The 26,281-nt window shown below is 36.5% G+C and overlaps 1 protein-coding gene across 1 annotated transcript in view; it reads right to left on the reverse strand.

The window, feature by feature from the left end:
• The window catches only part of SRPK1 (SRSF protein kinase 1), a 76,416-nt gene that overhangs the window by 12,366 nt on the left and 37,769 nt on the right, over window positions 1-26,281 (reverse strand). The window contains 10 exon segments of the mRNA XM_032864325.1: window positions 9,251-9,351; window positions 9,725-10,144; window positions 10,524-10,737; window positions 11,164-11,189; window positions 12,949-13,114; window positions 13,987-14,093; window positions 18,504-18,591; window positions 20,163-20,250; window positions 21,007-21,115; window positions 22,645-22,763. Of these exon segments, the coding sequence (XP_032720216.1) occupies window positions 9,251-9,351; window positions 9,725-10,144; window positions 10,524-10,737; window positions 11,164-11,189; window positions 12,949-13,114; window positions 13,987-14,093; window positions 18,504-18,591; window positions 20,163-20,250; window positions 21,007-21,115; window positions 22,645-22,763 (1,438 nt within the window).

Here is a 26,281-nt window from a genome sequence, read left to right on the forward strand (position 1 = left end):
GTGGGGGTATAGATGAAAAGAGACTGGCAGTGAGTTGATAATTGCTGGGTGACACTAGTATAATGACAGAGTGAAACCCTCAGTGTTCTATTCTCTCTACTTTGGTGTAAGTTTGAAGTTGGCCATAATAAAAAACACTGCAGAAAAAAGCTTAAAATGAGTCACAGACACAAAACAAAATCCAGATATTAAAAAACATGTAACAAAAAAGTGTGGAAGATGACTCTTTAATCCTACTGGAATTCAAAAACAAGGAAGATCATTTGTTTTTTGTTCCTGTTTTTTTAAAGTTTTATTTATTTAAATAATCTCTACACCCAATGTAGCTTGAACTCATGACCCCATGATCAAGAGTCACTATCTTCCTCCAGCTGAGCCAGCCAGGCACCCCAAGGAAGAACATTTGTGAAGAGGAGATATTAGGCAGAGAAAGCTTCAGGTAGGAAACCAGTACTGACCAGAGCTCCAAAGGGATAAAGACTGATCAGAAAGAGCAACTTTTATACTCCTCTGCCAGGAGGAGCACATCACCAGTACAGGAACAGAAAGATACCTGCCAAAGCCACATACAGTTAATTGCTAGGACAGAGTTTGGATTTCATCTGGCATCACTTCATGTTAAAGCACAGTAAAGTGTGCTATAGGGAGAATGACAAGATATCTGAGGATATCATTCCAGTCATTTGCTGGTTGGTGGCCAGTAATGAAAATCTGAGCACTGGTTGTGGAAACAGCAGAGGGAAGAGTAAACCCAGGGACAGCCAAAGAAAGAACAAGCAGAATTTAAAAATTCAATGGCCGTACGTAGGAGACAGTAGGAACTCAGTGGCAGAGGCCTAAAGGGTTAGCTGTCTGCTAACAAAAACGGAGACTGACAGACTTAGGGAAGTGGTTTTACTACAGGAAAACAATGGGCTCAGATATGGAGTCTGAAGTGGAAATGTACTGCTCGCAATTATGATACTGTAATTTATAAGACAGACACACACACACATATAGCCATTCAAGTGTATGAGTCATTCAAAATGCATTTCTCATATATATTTGGTCTTTATCCACTCTTCTTAGCTAAAACTCCCTAAACCCCTGGAATTTCTGGAACAATAAGAACAAAAGGGAGTATATTTATTATATGTCCTCAGTTCCTGAAAACACTTCAGAGCTGTAAAGGTAAAATGGGTATCTTATTATTTATAAGCCCCTTTCCACAACTGAGTTTATGTAAATGAGCTGACTTGGAAAGCACCTAAGGATGGGGGCTGGTTGCTAGAGGAACTAACCATGAACGGAGGGTGGGACTGAAAGTTCCAAACTCTGATTTCTGGGGAGAAGAGGGGCTGTAGACTGAATAATCACTAATGGCCAGTAAAATGAATCAATCATGCCTATGTAATGAAGCCTCCATAAAAATGCAAAAGGAGGGAGTTTGGGAAGCATCCACAATGAGGAACCAGAATGCTGCCACATGCCACTGGGGCAGGTCCCAAGCTCTTTTGAGACCTCACCCTTTGTATCTCTTTCTCTGGCTATTGATTTGTATCCTTTAATATCCTTTGTAATAAATTGGAAATGTAGTAAGTAAACGGGTTTTTCTGAGCTTTGTTAGTCATTCTAGCAAATAAGCCAAACCCAAGGAAAGGGCAGTGGGAATCTCTGATTTACAGCCAGTTGGTCAGAAGTACAGGTAACAACCTGGACTCGTGACGGCATCCTGAATTGGAGGGGGTTGTTGGAACCTCCAATTTATAGCCGATTGGTCAGAAGCAAAGGTAACTTGGGCTTGCAACTGGGATATGAAGTGGAGGGAGGTCTTGTGGAACTGAGCCCTTTACCTGTGGAATCTCATTTTTCTCCAGGTAGATAATGTCAGAATTGAGCTGAATTCTCAGACTACTGTCCAAGAACTGCTTGGTGTGGGAAACCTTCACACACACACGCTCTTTAGAATTGGGTTCAGGCATCCTTTTCAGTGATACATTTAGAAAAATGGACATGCTGTTCAAGGGAGTTATCTTTACTACTTGTGCCTCACTATTGCCTTAGAAAGATGCTGTAAATGATAAATGAGGCCAAGAATCAGCAAAAGTAAAGAAAGTGGATCAGATACAAACGCACACATCCTCCCACTCCTGAAACTCCACCTTAGTAAGAATTTAGTGTTAATTCTTAAACCATGAACTAACAAAGACGGAGAATGACAAAGAAGTTAGAGCAATAAAATTACAAGTTGAAAAACAGATCACTGGTAAACATCTTAGTGGATACAGGAAAACTGAATAAGCCACCAGTGCAAGTTGAGAAGCACTGGGATGTATACCAGAGTACTCCTTGCCTCAGGGCTCAGGGTTTGGCAGTATCACGAATCACTGCAAGTGAGGGTGGGATTTAACCCAGAAATACTGCCTTAAACATCTTTTAAAGATGACATGCCTGGCTGGCTCAATCGGTTAAGCACCTGACTCTGTTTTGGCTCAGGTCACGGATCTCAGGGAGATGGAGCCCTAGGTCAGGCTCCATGCAGGAGGAGTCTGCTCCTCCGTCTCCCTCCACTTCTCTCCTTCCTCCACCTCATGCTCTCTAGCAGCATTCTCTGAAATAAATAAAATCTTAAAACAACAACAACCACTCTTTTAAAGAAACAGGGCTCTACCCCAAACCATAAGATACCTAGGAATAAACCTAACCAAAGAGGCAAAGAATCTACACTCAGAAAACTATAAAGTACTCCTGAAAGAAACTGAGGGAGACACAAAGAAATGGAAAAATGTTCCATGCTCCTGGATTGGAAGAACAAATATTGTGAAAATGTCTATGCTACCTAAAGCAATCTACACATTTAATGCAATCCCTATCAAAATACCATCCATTTCTTTTCAAAGAAATGGAACAAATAATCCTAAAATTTATATGGAACCAGAAAAGACATTGAATTGCCAGAGGAATTTTGAAAAAAAAAGCCAAAGTTGGTGGCATCACAATTCCAGACTTCAAGCTCTATTACAAAGCTGTCATCATCAAGACAGTATGGTACTCGCACAAAAACAGACATATAGATCAATGGAAAAGAATAGAGAGCCCAGGAATAGACCCTCAACTCTATGGTCAACTAATCTTTGACAAAGCAGGAAAGAATGTCCAATGGAAAAAAGACAGTCTCTTCAACAAATGGTGTTGGGAAAATTGGATAGCCACATGCAGAAAAATGAAACTGCACCATTTCTTTTACACCACACATGAAAATAGACTCAAAATGGATGAAGGACCTCAGTGTGAGAAATGAATCCATCAAAATCCTTGAGAACACAGGCAGCAACCTCTTCAACCTCAGCGGCAGTAACTTTTTTTTTTTTTTAAAGATTTTATTCATTTATTTGACAGAGAGAGATCACAAGTAGACAGAGAGGCAGGCAGAGCGAGAGAGAGAGAGGGAAGCAGGCTCCCCGCTGAGCAGAGAGCCCGATGCGGGACTCGATCCCAGGACCCTGAGATCATGACCTGAGCCGAAGGCAGCGGCTCAACCCACTGAGCCACCCAGGCACGCTCAGCGGCAGTAACTTCTTTCTAGGAACTTTGCCAAAGGCAAGGGAAGCCAAGGGCAAAAAGAACTATTGGGACTTCATCAAGATCAAAAGCTTTTGCACAGCAAAGGAAACAGTTAGCAAAACCAAAAGACAACTGACAGAATGGGAGAAGATATTTGCAAACGACGGATCAGATAAAGGGCTAGTGGGGTGCCTGGGTGGCTCAGTGGGTTAAAGCCTCTGCCTTTAGCTCAGGTCATGATTCCAGGGTCCTGGGATCAAGCCCCACATCGGACTCTCTGCTCAGCAGGGAGCCTGCTTCCTCCTCTCTGCCTGCCTCTCTGCTTACTTGTGATCTCTGTTAAATAAATAATTAAAATCTTAAAAAAAAAAAAAGGGGGCTAGTATCCAAAATCTATAAAAAGCTTAGCAAACTCAACACCTAAAGAACAAATAATCCAATCAAGAAATGGGCAGAAGACATGAACAGACATTTCTGCAAAGAAGACATCCAGATGGCCAACAGACACATGAGAAAGCGCTCCACATCACTCGGCATTGGGGAAATACAAATCAAAACCACAATGAGATACTACCTCACACCAGTCAGAATGGTTAAAATTAACAAGTCAGGAAATGACAGATGCTGGTGAGGATGCGGAGAAAGGGGAACACTCTTACACTGTTGGTGGGAATGCAAGCTAGTGCAACCACTCTGGAAAATAGCATGAAGTTTCCTCAAAAACTTGAAAATAGAGCTACCCTACAACCCAACAATCGCACTACTGGGTATTTACCCTAAAGATACAAATGTAGTGATCCGAAGGGGTACATGCACCCAAATGTTTATAGCAGCAATGTCCAAAATAGCCAAACTATGGAAAAAACCTAGATGTCCATCAACAGATGAATGGATAAAGAAGATGTGGTATATATACACAATGGAATACTATGCAGCCATCAAAAGAAATGAAATCTTGCCATTTGGGATGACGTGGATGGAACTAGAGGGTATTATGCTTAGTGAAATAATCAGAGAAAGACAACTATCATATGAGCTCCCTGATATGAGGAAGTTGAGAGGTAACATAGGAGTTTGGGGAGCTAGGAAAAGAATAAATGAAACAAGATGGGATCGGGAGGGAGACAAACCATAAGAGACTCTTAATCTTACAAAACAAAGTGAGGTTTGCCAGGGGGAGGGGGTTAGGGAGAGGGTACTGGGGTTATGGACATTGGGGAAGGTATATGCTATGAAGTGTGTAAACCTGGCGATTCACAGACCTGTAACCCTGGGGCTAATAATACTATATATATATATATATATATATATATACACACACACACACACACACACACACATATAATATATATAATATATATTTATATAAACATATATATTATATAATTATATATATAATATATATATATAAAATATTTTATTTATTTATTGGACAGAGAGAGAGCTCACAGGTAGGCAGAGAGGCAGGCAGGGGAGGGGGCAGGGTCCCCGCTGAGCAGAGAGGCTGATGTGGGGCTCGATCCCAGGACCCTGAGATCATGACCAGAGCTGGAGGCAGAAGCTTTAAACCACTGAGCCACCCAGGTGCCCCAATACATTATATGTTAAATAAATAAAAAATTTTTTTAAATGTAAAAAAAAAATAAATAAATAAAAAATAAAAAGAAACAGGGCTCTAGAACACAGGGCATGATGCATTCTAACAGCGTCTTCCCTGACCTAACAGATCATTTGGAGGTTTTCTCTGGAGTGGGTAAAAAAGGGTCTTTGAAGGATGCTCCACACAATTGAGGGGAGAGTACCATTTTAAAAAACAGGGAAATCAAGTGACTAGTAACTGCATGTTGAACACCCTGTTTTCCTTCAGAAAGAAGGCAACCGACATCTCATAGGAAGAAACAATGTGAAAAATGGGATAATAAATTATATCCTCTGAGAGATAATCAGAGAACCAAAGAACTCTTGAGAAGTAAAAATGTAATGAGAGAAATAAGAAAAAATAAGGCATATAACTAGTTAAGAAATCTCTCAGAAAATAAAGCAAAAAGAAAATGACAGAAAATAGGAGTGAAGTAAGATAATACCTGCACAGGAGGTCTAACATTTGAATTATGACATTTCAGAGCTAGAGAATAGAAACCAAGGAAAGAAAAGAAAAGAAAACAAAAAACCAACCAACCTAACAACAAAGGAAGAGTCAAAACGAAAGAACTAGAGTTTCAAAATTAAAAGTGCACACCAGGGGTGCCTGGCTAGCTCAGGTGGAAGAGCATGTGGCTTTTGATCTCGGAGTTGTGAGCTCAAGCTCCACACTGAGTGTAGAGATTGTTTAAATAAACTTAATAAATGAATGAATGAATAAATGAATGAATGAATAAACAAACAAACAAACCTTAAAAAAAAAAAAAGTGCACACCAAGTCCTTAGTATAATGGATAGAAACAGACCCAAGTGAGGCACAGCACGGTGAAATAATGATCCTAGAGACTTTCACAGGGGAAAAGGTTTCATACAAGGGATCGAGAATCAGAATGGCCATGGTCTTTAGCAGCAACAAGTCAGGGAACTAGAAGATATTAGAGCAATGACAAATATTCTGAAGGAAAATTGTTTTCAACCTAAAGCTTTGTCTGCAGCCAACTGAGTGTGAAAGTAGGACAGAGGCATTAGCAAACATGCAAGGTACCCCCTCCCAGTCTCACACACCCCTTCTTAGGAAGCTACTTCAAGTTGTATATACTCCAAAAACAAACAAACAAAAAAAAACAAAAACCACAAACAAGAAACAAAAAAATAATAATTTTACAGTAGACCAAGAAAGATAAAAAAGAAAGCAGGGGATATAAAGAGAGAGTAAACATAATCTCCAGGATGATGGTGAAAGGAAATCCGAATGGCAGTAATGCTGCAGGCCTATGGGCAATTCAACAGGTGAACACAGGTTAGAAGACTCCAGGTTCCAGACAGAGCTCTTCAGGTAGAAGTTGAAAGAATACTCAAGGCATCTGCATGCATTAAAGTGTACATATTTATACCACCGGGTGAAAGTGTGGAGTTGAATTAAGTAATAAATAGTATAAAGATGAGTAAGCAAATGAAACACAGTTTAGGCAGAAATGGAAAAAGAATCAGTACAATGTATCCTCATGATAGCACTGGGTCCCAATAATGCCAATATAGAATGATTAACCAGCCAAAATCATCTTAAGTTGGGAACATGGGGGCTGGGTGTGGTGATGGTACGCAAATTCTGTATAATGCCTCCCCCCCCAAAAATTGGGAGCAGCATAGCCAAGTTATTTATCAGCAATATGAAGGTAAATACTGTTGTGTGGGGAGTAAAAAACTCACAAAGTGAGGGGACAGATTTTTAAATCAACTTAAACTACATACATGCTTAACTGTTAAGAATGTTTTAAAAAAATCAAGCAATCTGAAAATCATACACAATTCCATCACTGAATGCCGGATGCTGCTGATGCTGCAGAGATCAGTAAGATGTGACGTCTGACTAGGATCCAGCAGGACAAGACACTGATGTCTTGTTCACACTGTGTCCTAATACCAAGGTCAGAGCATGTGCCAGTATATTTGCTGAAGGAGTGAATGAATGAAAAGAAGGTAAAGTCATTTTAGAATAGAGACACATTTTTTAAAAGGAGAAGAGACATGCAGACAAAAAAAGAGTAATCGTGGTAGTAAAGGTGACATGACAACTTGTAACAGAATAGAGAAAAGTGTGCCAGCTGGGTAGACGGTAATGGAGAAAGGCATTCTAAACACAAAGGCCCAGAAGCCTGAAGCATCTGATGTTCGTACCACATGACATGTGTGACAGGCCAAAGCACAACTCACAATTTGTTGACTTATTTATTGAGCACCTCCCTAGGTTCTTTTCTAAGTACTGCAGATACAGAAGTGAACAGAAGAATCTGTTGTGATGGGGCATGCATTTAGGAAAAGGAACAGTAAGCAAGCAAACAACTATATAGTATTAGACTGTGTGTGACAGGTGCTATGGAGAAAAAAAACAGGGTGGGGAGAGGAAGAGAGAGACAATACATGAGTGAATATAATAAAGGTGTATGGGTTTGGATAGTGGTGGTTTGCTTATTATATTAGGTGTTCAGGGGAAGATCTTCCCGATGACAGCTGAATAGGAACTTGAAGAAAATGAGTTGTACATTGTCTTGGGAAGAGAATTCCAGGCAGAAGGAAGACATCATTTGCTTGGTGGTATGTGGGACATGGTAAAGACTTTGGCATTCATTTTGAGGGAAGTCATTCTGATAAGACTGACAAGAGTCTTATGGGGACATGGGCAACCAAAGGGAGAGTGAGTGGGCTACTGCAGTCATCCTGCAGTCAGTCAGGTGAAGACTGGCTGGCCTAGATCAGACCGTGGTATGGTGGAGTAATTCTAATTACCTGAATGCCATATGGAATAGAAAAATCTGAAGTATAAAAGTATAAAAATAAATGTAAAACATATTATTATGGATTTTTAATAATGCAGTTTTTCCTTCAGCAATCTTCAACATTCCTGTTTACAAGGTATATGACTCCGAGTAGTGCCATTTATGTGCAAATCAATCCTAGATTTTTGAGGTGTCCATTAAAAATAATGCCCTCCCCCAATTTCTTATCTAGGTAAACAATATTATTAAAGGACACTATACATCAAAAATTCATTTTAAAAAAAGCACGCACTTTTTGACTTAGGAACTCTATGTTTAGGTTCTGTCCTAAGGACAACCATACGAAAATTTGTGAGTAAAGATGCTCACTGCAGGGCACCTGGGTGGCTCAGTGGGTTAAGCCTCTGCCTTCGGCTAGGGTGATGATCTCAAGGTCCTGGGATTGAGTCTCATATCGGGCTCTCTGCTCAGCAAGGGAGCCTGCCCACCCACCCCGTGCCTACTTGTGATCTCTGTCAAACAAATAAATAAAATCTTAAAAAAAAAAAAAAACAACAACCAGATGCTCACTGCAAAGAGCTACCAAATACATGTAAAAAACTAAGTAGATTAGGGAATACTACATAACCAACTGAATTTGATACAAATTTCTGTTTGACAAAGTGTCCAAAATATTAAATGAGTTAAAAGGTTACAATTAATATCAATATCAATTTTGAAAATATCGGGGAAGTACGAACATAAGCATCCTTGAATATGAAAAGGAATTAGAATACAAATAAAACAAGATTGACCCTGGGGCGCCTGGGTGGCTCAGTGGGTTAAAACCTCTGCCTTCGGCTCAGGTCATGATCTCAGGGTCCTGGGATCAAGCCCCGCATCTGGCTTTCTGCTCGGCGGGGAGCGCGCTTTCTCCTCTCTCTCTCTGCCTGCCTCTCTGCCTATTTGTGATCTCTGTCTGTCAAATAAATAAATAAAATATTTTTAAAAACACAAAAAAAGCCAAAAAACCCCCCAAGATTGACCAGGAATTAACATTGTTGCACCTGGGTGATAGGTAAGTGGAATGGGAGTGGGGGCTGTTTTATTATACTACTCTCTCTACTTCTGTTAAGTATATTTGAACTTTTCTATAATTGAAGATTAAGAAAAAAGTGAAAAAATTTTCACTAAAATGTTAACTGGCAATCTGGGTATAGACCTACAGATATTTTCTTCCTTAGCACATTAAAGTTCAAATTTTCCTTCATTCCTAGTCACTTCAAAACACAGCACTAAGTTTAACTTACCACCCAACAGGCATTTCCAAGATCAGCAATCTTCACTTGGAGCTTTTCTGCATTTTTTGGCTCAAGGGGATTAACAAGAAAATTTCCAGCAGTGGATTTTCCTACAGACAAAGGGTATCATTAATAAGAGTGTTTAGTGAACACAAACATACCCAAAGGTTAATAAAATTCTCTGAGGCAATATACACAGGCCTCTGACTGGAAAAGTTCACTAAATTTTGTAAGATAAAAAGAGTAGAGCAACACCTTCAGTTTACACAATTAAAATCTACCTCTGCCTTCAGGGCAAGTGAAATGCTGTCACCCACTACATGACCAATACAATTCACAATTAGCTAAAAATTTACACACTGAAGGTAACCTGGGAACCTGCTATGAAGTTTTATTTATAAAAACAATGGTAGATTTAGACTAGAAATTCATGAATATGCTATTCAGGGAAGGAGTACTGGGGAAGGATGTCTGTTTAGGTACCTTTGTTGTCCAATGGTCCATTTTGTTCTTGCTCATGCTCATCTTCACAGGGTATCTCTGCCCGAATGCTTTCTTGAAGTTGGCTGATGTCCTGTTCACTGAATGACTGGCCTACATTTGGTGAAGCCTGGCACATCACGGTATCTGACACCTCAGAGGTTACAGGTGTACAAGAGTCTGTTTCTTGAGATGTGCTGCTGTCTCCATTTTGGGAGCTTAGGAAACTAGGTTCCTGCTTCAAATTTTGGACATCACAGTCATTAGCATTATGTAGATCCTCTTTAAGCCTCAATGTTTCTTTATTACTGTTTTCAGTATAATTAACGATTTCAATTACTCCATTGCAATTAATTTCTGCTGCACCACCCTCTACACCACGTTCCATAAGTGTTTGATCCTGGTCAATGGTACTTGACTCTTCTAAGGAACAAACAGACAAAAAGGATGTATGTGTATGTGTATGAGTGAAAGAACAAAAAAAATTTCTCCATAAGATTAAAAATGCTTTCTAGAACTTATACAGGGTGACATAAAAACATGACTGAACATCTAAGACCTATTTATGGAAGGACAAAAAGATCTTCTTATCCTTACTCAACTGCAAAATGAAGTCTATGTTACATTTTCATAGAAAAGTCAGAAATTACATTTGAATATTACCTGCCTCACATTTATGAAGGTTCTGTATTCTTACTGTATAAGGACACCCCCAAGATGTGTTGTATGCATGAAACCACTATATTATAGAACAATGATAAAGTAATGTTAAAGTAAATTTTTGTGTATGCTCTATTTATACCAAGTTTTTCTTGGGTCATTTTATTAGGTGGGTTCTCTTTCAAGGGTCTTTCAACAGGACTCTCTGATTCTTCTTGCTTGTTTGGTCTTTTTTGCCCAGGGCCCGACTCTTTCTCCATTTCCTCAATTTCCTGCATTCGCTTCTCTAGTAATTCTGCCTGGCGCTTCTGCTTCTTCTTCAATTTCTTCTTCTTATTCTTTGACATTTTGTCAGCCTGGGCGGAGATTACAAACAGATAAAGCCTTCAGGTGGCTAATCCATTACCCCCAGTTGGAGATAAGTGTTAACTTTAATATTTCCTAATTAAATTTCACTCTTTTCCTAACATAGCACTTAAGTTTCTCATTAACTTAAACAATGTGGATACTCTTATGAAACCAAATAGAAACAAACTTAACAATAAATTTTGGTCCTCTGAGCCAACTGTGGGGCTGGTACTTTCAGACACACTCAAGTTTATAGGAGCCTAACCAGTACAAACTTGTCAAAGATGCATGGGCATTTACTGGAGAAAATATAGAAGCGCAGGAATATTTTTTTCTTTGGTTTTCAAACTCTACACAAACTGTGATCCCTAACAGAGGAATCCCTGCCCATTGCCCATAGATCAGAATTAAACATAGAAACACCTTATACTTACTGGTTTAGGCTGGGGTGCAGTACTGACTGAAAAGAAAAGAAAACTAAGTAAGAATCCTGGCATTCAGCAAGCCATGTAAGTTTATGTTACAGAGAAAACCACTGTTTTTAAAAGCAACTCTGGTACAAGTACCATCTTTTAAAAAAGAATAATACACATAAAAGTTGGCAAACTTAGAATGAATTTAAATAAATTCCTCTCCAGATAAAATCCATACATGCAAAGATCCAAGTCCCAATTTCTGGTTTCCACTATTAATGTTGCAAAAATCTCATTCCTATGTATGCTTAAAAATAGAAAATGATAGGCAACAGCCCTCATCCCCACCTAGAATCCCCATCTCTTAATTCTTCCCCTTGGCAATGGTCAGTTTTAAAAGGAGAGCAGCATTAAGAGCTATATAATAATTTGTAACATAGCATGTTATGGGTGTTAGTTTAGATTAGGTGGGAGGTAGAATCTTCCTCAAAATTTTTTTTAAAATTGTGGTCAAAGCCACACAAGGTAAAATTTCCCTCTGAACTATTCTTAAGTGTACAGTTCAACAGTTTTAATTATATTCACATTGCTGTGTAATATTTCTAGAACGTTTTCATTTTGGAAAAATGAAACTCTATGCCCATTAAACAATTTATTTCCCCCTTCTTTAGTCTTCCTTTTTAAAGGAAACCTATGGTAAACTGACATTTGTTCAACTTGAGGATCAAGTTCCTTAAAAAAAAAAAAAGTTCCTCAAATATAATAAAACTACTAAAATTAAAATCTATACCCTAAATGGCAAAAAAAAAAAAAAAAAAAAAAAAAAGGCATCACAATCATAGCCATCATTTATTTAGCACATATTACTGTGTGGCAACCTATTAACTGCTTTAACATGGAACTAATCCCAAGAACTTCTTCATGAGGGAAAAGGAAGTCAAGACACTTGCTCAAAACACCCAGCCAATGATGAAGCCAGGATTCGAACCAGGTCTGTCCAATCCAGTGCTTAAATTCAAGTTCTTTTTTTTTTAATTAATTAAATTTTTAAAAAAGATTTTATTTATTTATTTGACAGAGAGAGAGAGATCAAAAGTAGGCAGAGAGGCAGGCTGAGAGAGAGGGGGAAGCAGGCTCCCTGCCGAGCAGAGAACCTGATGTGGGGCTGGATCCCAGGACCCCGAGATCATGACCTGAACCGAAGGCAGCGGCTTAATCTACTGAACCACCCAGGCGCCCCTAAACTCACGTTCTTGATAGCAAAGTTATCTTGCCCCTCTATAGATCACACTGATCTACAAGTAAGCATGTATGTATGATCATGGTCAGAGGTAAACGCATCAAAAATAGCCACTGAATCACAAGGAAAAATATTTTAAAACAAGAATATGAATCATGAATAACTTATAGTATACAAAATATCTGTATCTAGAAGACACAATTTCTAGACTTCTTCTTTCTATAGGAGAGCAATACTGAAGATTAAAATTTAAAGTCTTGAAGGCTGAGACTTTCTTACACATAAGTACTTACTGTATCTTATTGTTAAATGAGAGATGCTTTACTTAATTGCCTGGTAATAGAATAAAAATAGGAACTTCTCAACTTTTTTCTTTTTTTTTTTTAAAGATTTATTTATTTGAGAGAGAGAGAGACTGAGGGACAGACAGAGTTAGAAGGGAGCCTGATGCGGAGGCTTGATCCCAGGACTGGCTCGAAGGCAGATACTTAACCAACTGAGCCACCTGGGTGCCCCAGAACTTTTATTAACTTCTAATGAGACCAAAGTCCTTAAAGAAAACATACCTGCAGATCCAGAAGGTGGAGGAGCTCCAGATCTCTGCCATTCGGTTGCTTCTGCAGCCAGTCTTCGGATATACTGCTCGTTCACCGACAACAAGATGTTTTCTGGTTTAATGTCAGTGTGGATGATACGGCACTTGGTGTGTAAATAATCCAGACCCTGTAACACCTGAATGGGAACAGAGCAGTAGACTTGCAAACACAGAATTCAAGTCCTTTCTGGAGAAGGAAGAAATCACAATACAACATTTTAAAAAGTAAAAATATAAGAACAATATGGTAGTTTTCAACAGAGAATAAAGCATTTTTAATAAGGCACCAAGGAAACTTCCCCAGAAAGATTACCTACAAAGTATGAGCAAAGGCAAGGGTTCATCTATTAATAAAAAGTTTTAAAAGGCTGATTGTTTTAAAAAGCTAATAGTATTTGGAGATATTTAATGAAGAACATTAAGGCTGAGAACAAAAGTCAATATGCTCTTAAAATGTTGAAATATAGGTGATGAAAGATTTAGATAGCTCTTAATTAACATTTGTTGATAAAGAACTGAGGTCTCTTGATTCCCAGTTTAGAGCTCTTTCCACCAAAACACATTATCCAAACAAATTATTTGCCTTCTGAAGTATTAATATTTTCCTGAGAGTAAACTTCTTTACTGTATATTGAAAGCTATTCAGAATATTAGAAAATACCCTTGAATCGTGTTCTACAGATAGTAATAATTTGACATAGTAATTCTCTATTAACCAATAATAAATATTTGCAACCAGAACTTCCAGATAAGGGCTCCAAATTTCCAACACCAGTCAATGAACACATCTTCCTCTCTAATGATTATTATAGGAGATGAATCTGGGAAAAATGATTATTGTTAAATCACTTAAAGAGAGAATAAACATTAGGGGCTGAATAAAACACCTAATTTTAACAATTAAAAAAAATCCCTAGTTTTTAAAATAAAAATTCTATTGGATATAGGAAACTCCTGACACTTTAAGAATATAAAACAATCACCACATAGAAAAAACTAGGATACATACTTGCTGGATAATTTTTTTGACACAAGGCAGTGGAAGCCCTTGGTAATTGGACTTGATGATCCACTTGAGCAGATGATGCCCCAAAACTTCAAAAACCATGCAGATATCTAGGAGTTTGTTAAGGAAGGAAAAGGGAGGCACAAAGGAAGAAAGAGGCAAGATAAAATGTGTTCTGCCCCAATGAAACTGTTACTGTATAATTCTTTCAGTATAAAAAGTAAGAGTATGACTAAAAAAATAACTAGCTGTCAATATTCTGAATTCCAAAGGTTAGTAATGCTTTAGTTACTGAAAACATCCAAGAAATTGGGGGGGAACTGGTTTACTGATAAAACTATGTACATTAAAACACTCAGTAGTAAAAGTAAAAGAAACCTGCACATTCAATTAGTGAAAGCACTAGCTTTAAGTTGTTGATTAGTTTTCCCTGATGCAAAACAAAACTAATGCCCAGGGTAACAACTCCTACTCTCATGTCTCAAAGCAAGAAAAAATAACTTCTGCTTTAACTGCAGGAAATAATGTACCAAAACTTAACCTAAAAAAATGTGAAGGCCAACATTTTTTAAAAACAGGAAACGGACTTGCTTTATGCTCTGTAGTTTATAAAACTAATCTTGATTCTAGTGCCACCGTGTGTTCTCTTTATGTATCAACATTCCAATCACCATAAACAGGAATAATTATGTGCAGGGCATGGCTGGGATTTTAGTAGTATGTTGCTACCTTGCACCTCCAGAAATTTCTACATATGGGAAAAGTCAAAATATACATTTGTAATAATTAATTAGTGCCCAGAATTCTCCTTTAAATAAGATTTTTCACTAAAGGAAAACCTGGGCTCCTTGAAGAAATGGTCAAATTCCAGGTGAACCTGGAAACCTAGTTGTGTGAACAGTAATGGAACACATCAAGAGAACAGCTTGGAAAGGATGACACTGGCCAAGTTGAAAGCATTTTTAAAAATGAAGTTATGAATTAACTTATAAATAAAAACTGAGTCCAAACAAAGACTTTAAAAAGTATGTGTTGTGGACAGGGAAATATCTTTTTAATTATTTTTAATTTTTTAAAAAGATTTTAATCTTCATTCTAAGTAATCTCTACACCCAACATGGGGCTCAGAATCAGGACCCTAAAAACTGAGGCAGCCCGGTGCTCCTGGAAATATCTTTTTTAGAGAAAAAGTCAAGTAACAGATATACAAAGACAGAAATAGAAAATTACCATTTTATAATTACTGTAGTAATAACTGGCTCAAGTAAGAATCAATGAACACTAAAACTACTGAGTTAAAGACTGGTTGGAATAAAGTCACAATGTCATAGTATCACCCCGGATTGCTTATTAATTATGAAAGGAAAAAGGTACTTCTAAACAGGGAAATCTGGAAGACTGTGACTTAACCTAGTGATCCAACTTATTACCCACTAATGCTAAAGTACATACTGATATCAGGTACTTTCTGATTTAATACACTGAGAAGAATAAAGCATCATCCATGCAGTATATTTGACCAAAATAATTAACTTGGAATTAATTTTCAGGAAACCATTATACAAATCCAAATTAAGAGATAAAATATCTGCTCTGTGTTCTTTAAAATAAAAAAAGCCAATGCCATTAAAGGAAAGCAACGGTCTAAATTAAAGAAGATTAAAGGGACATACTATTCAGGGAGACACAAACAAAATTTTCATAAGATAGCGTTTCAAATTCACTAGAATAACTAAAATAAAAAGACCAACAGGACTAAATATAGGGAAGGATATAGAGCAATGAGAACTCTCTTACTTGCTAAGAGAAGTATAAAATGGTACTACCACTTTGGAAAACTGGCTGGCAATTTCTCAAAGTTAAACATCCCTAGGAACAACTTCTGTCAAGATGGAGTTAACAGGGCATGCATTTACCCTCTTGTTTAAAATGACAACAACAAAAGCAGACAAAATACATAAAACAACAAATTTACTGACCCTGACATCAGGCAAATAAAGGCAGTGATCCTTGAGAAAAGAGAAACAAATGAGTTGAGTCCTATGACTGTCCCATCTTATTGCCTTGAGACTTTAGAGATCCCCTGAGATTAAGAGATAAAGTTAACAGTCTTGGGAGACCAAGGCAGCTACAGAAAAAGAGAATCTTGGAGATCTGCAGAGGGATCCCCTTAAGTATTTAGCAGAGTACTACTAATCAACATAAGTATACAAGGAAACTACTGGAGGCAGGGGGAAAATATCACCTGAGGGGATTAGAGAGAATAGTGACCAGCGTTCCCAAAAGGCTTCAACAATGTCTGTTCTCATCAAAAAGACTAGATAAATTCATAGTCATAGTCGTGGGCAGATATAAACGCATACATATAGTCAATTCACTTATGACACACTGGGGAAAGAACAAATCTCTTCAATAAATGGTGTTGGGAAAACTAGTCAGCCACATTCAAAAGAATGAAACTTGATGACTATCTTACACCACATACAAAAATCAACTCAAAATGGAGACTTCATTGAATGTTAAGACCTGAAACCATAAACTCCTAGACAAAAACATAAGTGATACACTATCAGATTAGATACTGGATGACTAAAAAACTGGTCCTAATTTTTTTAGATATAGTAATTATATTGAGGTTATATTTTAAAGTCCTTCTCTTTTGGAGATACCTTCTAAAATAATTATGGGTGAAGTAATATATCTAACATTGGCCACAAAATTAGCAGGAGGTAGAGACAAAACAAGATTAAAAAAGATCCTAAAATGCAAAATGAGTGTGTGGAGATTAACTATTCTACTTTTGTATACACAAGATATAACAAAACAGGACTTATTAAAATGCAGATTGCTGAAAAAAAAAACAAAAAACAGAAAATGGAATTTTTAAGTTATTCTATTATGCTCCTAGTTTCAATGTTTGATTTGTTGAGAGAAGCACTGTAATTTGACAGTGGGATTTTCAATCTCTACACAGTGATACAAAAATGACTGAACATTTAGTAGCTTAAGAGGGGCGCATGGGTGGCTCAGTGGATTAAGCCTCTGCCTTCGGCTCCGGTCATGATCTCAGGGTCCTGGGATGGAGCCCCACACTGGGCTCCCTGCTCAGTGGGGAGCCTGCCTCTCCCTCTGTCTGCTGTTCCCCCTGCTTGTGCTCCCTCTTAGTTTAGGGTCCCTTATATTTCAGTATGAGAAGGACAGTGCTCTGGAAATGCTCAGATACAAAGAAAAATACAGATATATGGCTCCATGCAGACATGCTTATCTTGTGAGAAGAGAATGGCATAACTCATTAATCCTTAACGCAGTGCTCTTTTATCTTTTTCAATCTCTAGTAGCAGCAAATAATGCGGGAGCCAAGACAGCTGGGAGACAAGTAGGAAGAGCAGAGGAGAAATGGGTTCAGGACAAAGAGGGACTCAGTGGATAAAACTACAGAGAAACTACCTGGTAATATTTGGAAAATATCTTGAAACTTGAAATTCAAACCCACTAAGATTTCAATAGTTTAAAAAACAAACCAACAAAAAGAACACCCTCTTCATTAGAGTCAAATCAAGATACTCAAGCATTATTGAGGAGACTATTTAGAATATTTCTAGTTTTATTTGTAGCTTTCCCAAATTAGCAGAGAGAGAGTTGGCATGACAATCATTACAAGATCAAACAACAGGGAAATAGAATCTAATGGCATCCTATTTATATTTTGTATCTTGGTTAGCTTTATTATATACATACAGAGTAAGCCATCTACAGAGTGATCACAACAGTCACAAGACTCTGCTTTAAAATGGATGATTCTTGAAGTACTTTTCTTCAGACATCAGGGATATGTGATTTATACTTCTCCAAGGAAATAACTGAATTTAGAATGACAGAAAAAATCTTTTCACATTATCACCTGTTCTCGCTCATTCCTCCATTCAAACCTCTTACCACATGATTCCAGAACCACATGTAGCCCACCTCCTTAAAAAGAGATAACTGGCAATTAACAGTGCATGTTAAGAGAAGCTAAATATGCAGAAAAAGTAGAATGAGAGAAATGTCTTTCTTTTAACATTTTTAAACAGTTTATGAATAGTTAGTTTTAGACTCTCCAATCCAAGTGAGATTCTACTTCATCTTTTATTCTGAAAAGTCTGATGAGCCGTCATAAGCATGGCTGTTGCAATAACCTTTTAATCTGATCACGTGTCACTGTGATATTAACTTATAAAAAAAATCAGTTAAGGTTCCTTCAAGAAATTCTAAAAATCCAGATAAAAACATTAAAGTCAGTTTTTTCATTTTGACAGAATGCAATCACACCTGTTTAGAGACTAAGCATAACCTATAAGCACACCCTCTTCAATGTTGAAGGCCAGTAGATAATACAACATGTTAATTTTTTCTTTTTCCAGTATTTATCATGAAAAATTACTCCCATTAAGAACCTTTAACTAATACAAGCCTAATTAAAAAAAAAAAGTTTTTCTTTTGACTTTGGTTTTATTTTCAAACATTTCTTTAAAGGATACGTGTTCCGTTAACTCCTGATATTTTAAAGTCATCTAGTAGTTGAACAACCATTTCTCTATTTGGATCATTAGGGTCTGAATTACGAACCTATAGTGGGAAAGAGACAGTATTTAGCAAAAGGGAAAGTATGGAAATAAGCCAATTAGTGGGGGAGGGAGGGAATACCTGTAGCACATGTAACAGAGGAACAATTACTCCCAAGAAAGAGATCACACAAATTATGAGAAAAACATACTAAAATTTTAATTGCTCAAATAGGCAAAGAAATAAACAGTACACAAAAGGAAATACAACTGACAAAGACTATTGCTCTAATTCAACCATTTTTCTACCAAAAGTGTGACTCTCAAATTAATGCTGGTTACCAGGCCATGAGGAAATAAGGAGCTTTCATAGGATGCAAAACAACCACTGAGCCAACATTCCTCACACTGTTTACTCAGCCGAACTTTATTCCCCGCCATAAAAAACCTTCTCAATCAAGGAAGCAAGCAGTATCGATTTAACTTTTGGGCACAGGCTCTTAGCCTGTCAGACAGACTGGCACTCTGAAAATTACTTTCTTAGAGCTCTCCTGGTCTAACACACTCACTTTACAAATGAAAACTCAAGGGCTCAGAAAAAATGACGTGGTGAGCTTGAGGATATACTGGACTACGGCTGGTCTTAAAGTCCAGGTTTTCTAACTATGAGTTTAAGCTCCTTCTACCATAACTTCCTAATTTTTAACAAAACTAAAAATAAGTTTTCTAAAATTTATCTAAGTTTTCAGATATATAAAAGGAATTAATAAACAGTGTTTATTTTATATATTTTATATTTTAAAGTATAAAATAGATATTATATACTTATTCGCACAACTTTACTTTTTTTTATTAGTTTCAGAAGTAGAGTTTAGTGATTCATTAGTTGCTTATAATAAATACTCAGTGCTCATTATATCAGGTGCCTTCCTTAACATCTACCTCTCACAGTTATCCCATCCCCCCACCCACCTCCCCTCCAGCAAGCCTCAGTGTGTTTCCTATAGAGTCTCTTATGGTTTGTCTTTCTCTGTTTTTATCTTATTTTATTTGTTTTTCCCCTTCCCTATGCCCATCTGTTTTGTTTCTTAAATTCCACATAAGTGAAATCATGTATTTTTCTCTGACTTGTTTCGCTTAGCCTAATACCCTCTAGCTCCATCCATGTCATTGCAAATGGCAAGATTTCATTCTTTTTGATGCCCAAGTAATATTCCAGCTCGCTCTCTCTCTCTCTCTCTCTCTCTCACACACACACACACACACACACCCAATATCACATTTTCTTTATCCAGTCATCTGATGGGCATTTGGATATTTCTGGCTATTGTCAGAAAATTTTAAACTACAGTAGGAAAGTAAAACATTTTTTGTGCTTTCTGGTACATAAAACATGCTCCATAAATATTTTCATTTATTTGAAAGTTTTTTTTAATGCTTTTGATGGGTATCCACCACTTCCCCTACCACAAGCACAGAATTTATAAATATTGTCATCTACCTCTACCTCTTTAAGGATATTGTAACTTTACAATAAAAATTAGTCATGCTAAAAGGTCTACATTTGGTGTGTCTTAATTCAGCAAAACTTTGTTTATGATGCTTTGTGGTTCACACATGGGATCTAATACTCACTGATTTCAGCAACCGGATTTCATCTAGTGCTGTTTCAGTATAATGTTCAGCACTTTTAACTACTTTCATTGCCACAAACTTCTTCCCCCTAAGAAACAAACACAGGCAGTTAAGACCTAATGCCCTATCCTTACTTTAGGAAGGTAAAATTTACCTGTAACTGGGAGGCAGTGACAAAAGTACAAATACTGATTTCATGTCTTCCTATACTTAAACACAGGCTATTTCTATGTAATTACTTGTAACTGTTAATGGTACTAACTGGCCAGATTTCATTTATAGAAGGAAGAAAATCTGTTCTTAGGTAATCTCAGTCAGCACACATTTCTCCATGTTAAAGTCTACCTTCTGAATGCTTCTCTGAATCCAAGTAAAACTATGAAATGGTAGTAAATATGGGGGACAACCACATCAAATCAGAAGTGTCCTGTATATCTGCATGTCAAAAGCTAAAAGGTTAAAAGCTTTAACACTTTCCTAGAAAAAGCCAGAAGAAATACTTCACATAGGTTGGTATAGGACATCATTTAAAAACTTACTCCAGCAAACAAACAAATAAAAACACCCTAAAGAATTTACATACCATACTTTCATTGAATATTTGTAATGTTTTGAATTTCCGAGTTCCAAGTGCCTTATGGATACTAATCGAATCAATCTTTTGTCTCCAAGGCTCTTCTTCCCCAGATGAAATAAATTTGCCCAAGAACATAAAGATTACCAACAACAAAATTCTGATCAAGAAATTCGTCTAGAGATAGACTGAAGGCTGGATCATCTCTGAAAATTCAGATGAAAACTCTTAGGCATCACCTAATTCTTTTGCAGGACCATTACAACTTACTGAATATCCCATGATAACCACACTGTTGAAAAGTGTCCCCAGCCCAACTTTCTGATCACATGATATCTCCCATTGAATAGATCTCCGATTTTCACAAGATGATACCCTCCTGGAAGAAACAATAAGAAAGAAACATTGTCACTTAAGTAGTAAAAAAAGGTATCTTACATTCCATTTTCCAACATCTATACACTGTTTATCAAATAAAAATGGTTTCTTCTACATAATCAATTGAACAGAAAAAAATCAGCCACACAGTATTACTGAACTCATGTTATAAAAAAAATTCTTAGGAGCTCCTGTGTGCCTCAGTTGGTTAAGCATCCAACTCTTGATTTTGGCTCAGTCATGATCTCGGGGTTGTGAGATGTGAGATAGAGCCCTGCGTTGGGCTCTGCACTCAGCAGCAAGTCTGCTGGAGAGTCTCTCTCGCCCTCCCTCTGCTCCTGCCCCACCTCCTGTGCACATATACACTTGTGCTCTGTCTCTAAGTAAATAAATCTTCATTTAAAAAAATAAGCAAATCTTTAAAAAAACCCTTAGAAAATAAGGTTAATGATTTAGAGTAAGCAAGTTGTTGAACAACCATGTTACTTAAAACAATAAGTCATTGCAAAAACAATGAATACTGTTACACTGAAAAGAAATTTAAAAAACAACAACAAAAAAACAATGTCATTCTTTTTTTTTTTTTAAGGTTTTATTTATTTGTGTGTGTGAGAGAAAGAGACAGAATGAGTACACAAGCAGGGGGAACAGTAGGCAGAGGGAGAAGCAGACTTTTCGCTAAGCAAGGAGCTCAGCGCAGAACTTGATCCCAGGGTTGGGATCATGACCTGAGCTGAAGGCAGCCACTTAACCAACTGAGCCACCTAGGCATCCCAAAATAATTCATTCTCAAACAAAAATAAGGTTATGTATCACAATATTCTTGCCCCTCAATAATCTAGTAGATTTACCTAAACATGTAAATGTTTATATAAAATCTATTTATAGTTACAGTCTCAGAATGTATTTTTATGCGGGAGATCAATGAATTCCATTTATTTAACTTAAAAAAAAAAAAGTTTGTTTTCCTAAAACAACATAACACAACAAAACAAGGAAAGCCTGTAAAGGTTGCCAACAGTGGCAGGAATCAAGGTATTTTTATATCTTTGCTTGCTGAGAATAACACAAACCAGGTTCTCCCAGATAGTTAGATACATTCTGATATCACTTGCTATTAAGTATCTGTAATTCCAGTTTAACTTATCTTAGCAATCATCACTATGAGAAAAAAGTAATGAAAAGGTTTTCTGAAAAGTCTATATGCCAAATCTCAAAATTGGGTACTTCTGGGTGATACAGTGTTACAAATGGCTTATATTTTTTGTTTAATGTATTTCTGAAATTTTCTAAGGTAAATACGTACTATCGTTTTTAAGGAAAAAAAGGGTAAAAACAGATTTAATATAAAACCAAGCTTTAATACATTAAATTGAACTGAGAGGAAATATTATTTCTTATACTTCAAGTAAAGGATGCAAGAAGCAGAAAACATCAAAACAGCCTACACTCATAGACCAAATAATTAAGTGAGATACTGCATGTACATGAATCCTAGCTTACTTGGTATCTCCTTATGAAAAGCCTTACCTTTACAATAATCATTGGGATCTTCTTGCTCATCATCATCAGACCCCAGAATCTCCTCTTCCTGCTCTGGTAGGTCACTTTCAGAGTGGGGAGCAGAGCCTCGGTGCTGAGTTTCAGATCTAAGAAATAATAAAAACATGTTCATTCCACATGGACAAAATAAAATAGGACATTAAGAAAATGTCATTATCAAAATGTCTCCCTACTTAACAGATAACATACACAGAATATTATCTAGTGGTGGCCTAAGAGAATATTAGCTATCACTTTATCTTATGTTAGGAAAATAATACCTTTTTAAAAAAAGATTTGAGAGAGAGATGGAGAGAGGGAATACACATGAGTGAGAGGGGTAGAGGAAGGAGGAGAGAGAATCTCAAGCAGACTCCATATTCAGCCTGACACAAGGGCTGGTTCTCACGACCCTTAGATCATGACCTAAGCCGCAACCAAGAGTTGGACGCTTAACAGACCACCTAGATGCCCCACAAAAATAAAAAAAAATTAAAAAAATTTTAAAAAAAGAAAAGAAAAAAAAAATTACATGATTAAATAAAATCTGGGAAACACATAAAAGTACAAAGGGAAAAAACTATTTGAACTCAATATCCAAACAAATTACTGATAAAACTATTATATTTTCTTTCAGTATTTTCCTGTATTTTTATGAAACCATGTATCTGTAATCACATGCTATATAAACAAATTGGTATCGTGCTTTTCCCATTATATTTTAAAGTTTTCTCCTCATTCCTATACCATCTCTTAAATCTTAACATATTTTCCTTAGCCATATCACCACTTACTTTGGCATATTCTGCTCAGTTGGACATTTAACTTGTTTCTAATTTTTTACCACTAAAAATAAAGCTGATGAGTATTTTTGGATAATCTTTATTCTGCATTCAGAATTATTTCCCTGAAGTTAAACCACCAGGAAAGAATAGAAACGTTCTCCCTATTTATAAAAACAACATGTTAGGGCGCCTGGGTGGCTCAGTGGATTAAAGCTTCTGCCTTCAGCTCATGTCATGATCCCAGGGTCCTGGGATCAAGCCCTGCATCGGGCTCTCTGCTCAGCAGGGAGCCTGCTTCCCCTTCTCTCTCTGTCTGCCTCTCTGCCTACTTGTGATCTCTGTCTGTCAAATTAAAAAAAAAAAACATGTTAAATATAGAAAGTTTGGGAAACAATTATTCTATTTTAAAACACTTCTATTCTGAACAAATTAATATTTTAAACTGTTTCTTTCCAGCCTGTAGCCATGAACAGCCTTTAGAATTATTATTTAAGTATGACTTTTCTAAAGAGGTTGTAACTGAGTTACATTTCCTGCCATGTATGTGCTTTTGGTACTTAAGTATTAACATGTTTGGAAAACTTAGCTTATCTGATAGGTAAAGATGGTTTCTCAACTTAAAATGAATAAAAAAATTTTACTAATTCCTTTCTCTATATGCCATCAATAAGTTGCATCAAAATTCTTGTGCACTGAAAAGTTCAGAGGCAGAAAGGCTTGGATTTGTATTCAGGTTGACACCTCTTAGTTGCCTGCTTTATAAAGTTTCATGCAAAATAAGCAGGTACACAACATTCCTTTCAGTAGTTGCAGGAAAAGGAATTTTAATCCCTATTTTTCAATATTTTATTTATCTTTTCATCATTCTGTTTCATTAGATTGTTTTTAAAAGACACAGTTTAACAGAAAAAAATTTTTAATAGCAAAACCAGTTATATGGGATACTGAGACATAGGGAATACCTTGGCAAGCATAACTAATGATTCAGATTTAGATTTTTGGTGACCTTTCCAACCTGCCTCAATTCTGGGTACGTTTTTGTCTTCCAGGAATACAAAAGTAGCTATATAAACTACACTATTCAAAGCATTCATTTTTAGTGAAAACATGTGTTTGGGAAACTTATTTAGTAAAGAACTGGCCCACTTTCCTATGTGGAAATAGGAGTCTGAATGAATTAATGAATTCCTGAATTTAAGATTAAAATGAATTTCTAAAACAGATTCTCTAATTTCAAACTTGTACCTTATATAAATAAAATTACAATTTGATCAAGAACTAAAATTTGAAACTTTTGAAAAGCTGTGAAATATAATAGTGAAAACCAGACATAAAAATGGTGAAATATTAGGATTCTACAAACATCATGGGATTCATTAAAAAATTATTTTTAAAAGATTTGGACATTCTTGGAAACAAATATATTTGTGAAGAGTTTTTTATCTTTAAGTAGAATTCCCAAAAGATTCAAGATTGAATAATGAATTGCAAGTCACAATTTAAAATACAAGTCTCTACCCTGATATGTTTTGGGACAGAAGAAACTATCCTGTTATTCTAAAACAACAGAGAAAGATTACTTAAGCGGGGAGGGATCCTACTTTTTAACTCTGGAATGTCATTTAAAAAATATAATAAATTTACATTTAAGTATTAATTTCAAATATATAATGTCTTAATATCCAGTCCTCTCTCTGTGGTGGATGTCCTGTTCCTTTAGGTCCACAGCGATTTACTCCTTCATTTTCATAGTGCACATTTCTTAGTAACTTCTGGAGAATGAGCACATGGGAGGTAAATTTAAGATCTCTCTTATTATTTTATCCTAACCCTTGATTGCTGGTCTGGGTATAAAGTAAATCCTCTGTCACCTTCTAGTTTTCAGTGTTGCTGTTGACAAGTCCAACCAATGCCTTCTGATTTCTTGAGTCTTCCAAACAGGGCTTGTTTTTTTCCCTCAGTGTTTTTTAAAGATTTTCTCTTTAATTCCCATGTTCTGAAATTTCCTGAATGGCTTTTTCAAAATCCAGCTTGCTAAGTACTTTCTGTGTAATTACTTGCAAGACAGAGATTCATTCAGTTCTGAGAAAATTTCCTGTATTTCAATATAAATTTAATCCTCTTCATTTTGTCTATTCTCTTTGGAACATGTTTTTTCAGACACTGGACCCTCTGACTCACTACATTAATTTTCTTACATTTTCTATCTCCTTAGATTCCGTTGCTGTTCTACTTTTTAGATTTATCTAACTTGTAATGTCTATTACATCTCTACCATATTTTAAATTTCTTACACTTTTAAAAAAAATAATTCTATGCCCAACACAGGCTTTAACTCACAACCCTGAGAGTAAGAATCATATGCTCTACCAACTGAGCCAGCCAGATGCCCCATTTTTGCTCTTGAATGTTCCTTTTTTACAGACTCCTGCTTAGTTTCAATGAGGCACTATCTTTTACCTTAAGGATACTAATTAAAGTTTCCTTCTGATCCTGTATCATCTTGGCTTTCTCAAACTACCCATGTGTTACTAATGCCATACTTATGTAACATCAGACAACTGAAACAAAAACAGAAAGAAAAGAGAAATTCTGAGGAAACAGAGACAGTTACTAGTAGATAATGACGATAATATGGTGATATGATTAAAGAATTCAAAATCACTTTAACTTCCATTGACAATGGGTGTTAAGAGTAAAGAACTGACAGAAATGCTACAGAAAGAAATTTCAGCTTATTAATATTAGGAACTAAAACCCATTCTTCCTAGAACAAAAAAGCCGAGTTCTAAAATAGTTTCAGTCTGTGCTTTGAAATTCTTCATACCTACACTTCTGGT

This window comes from Lontra canadensis, unplaced genomic scaffold (assembly GCF_010015895.1).
Source record: "Lontra canadensis isolate GAN:19392208 unplaced genomic scaffold, GSC_riverotter_1.0 scaffold27, whole genome shotgun sequence".
NCBI classification, from domain to species: domain Eukaryota; kingdom Metazoa; phylum Chordata; class Mammalia; order Carnivora; family Mustelidae; genus Lontra; species Lontra canadensis.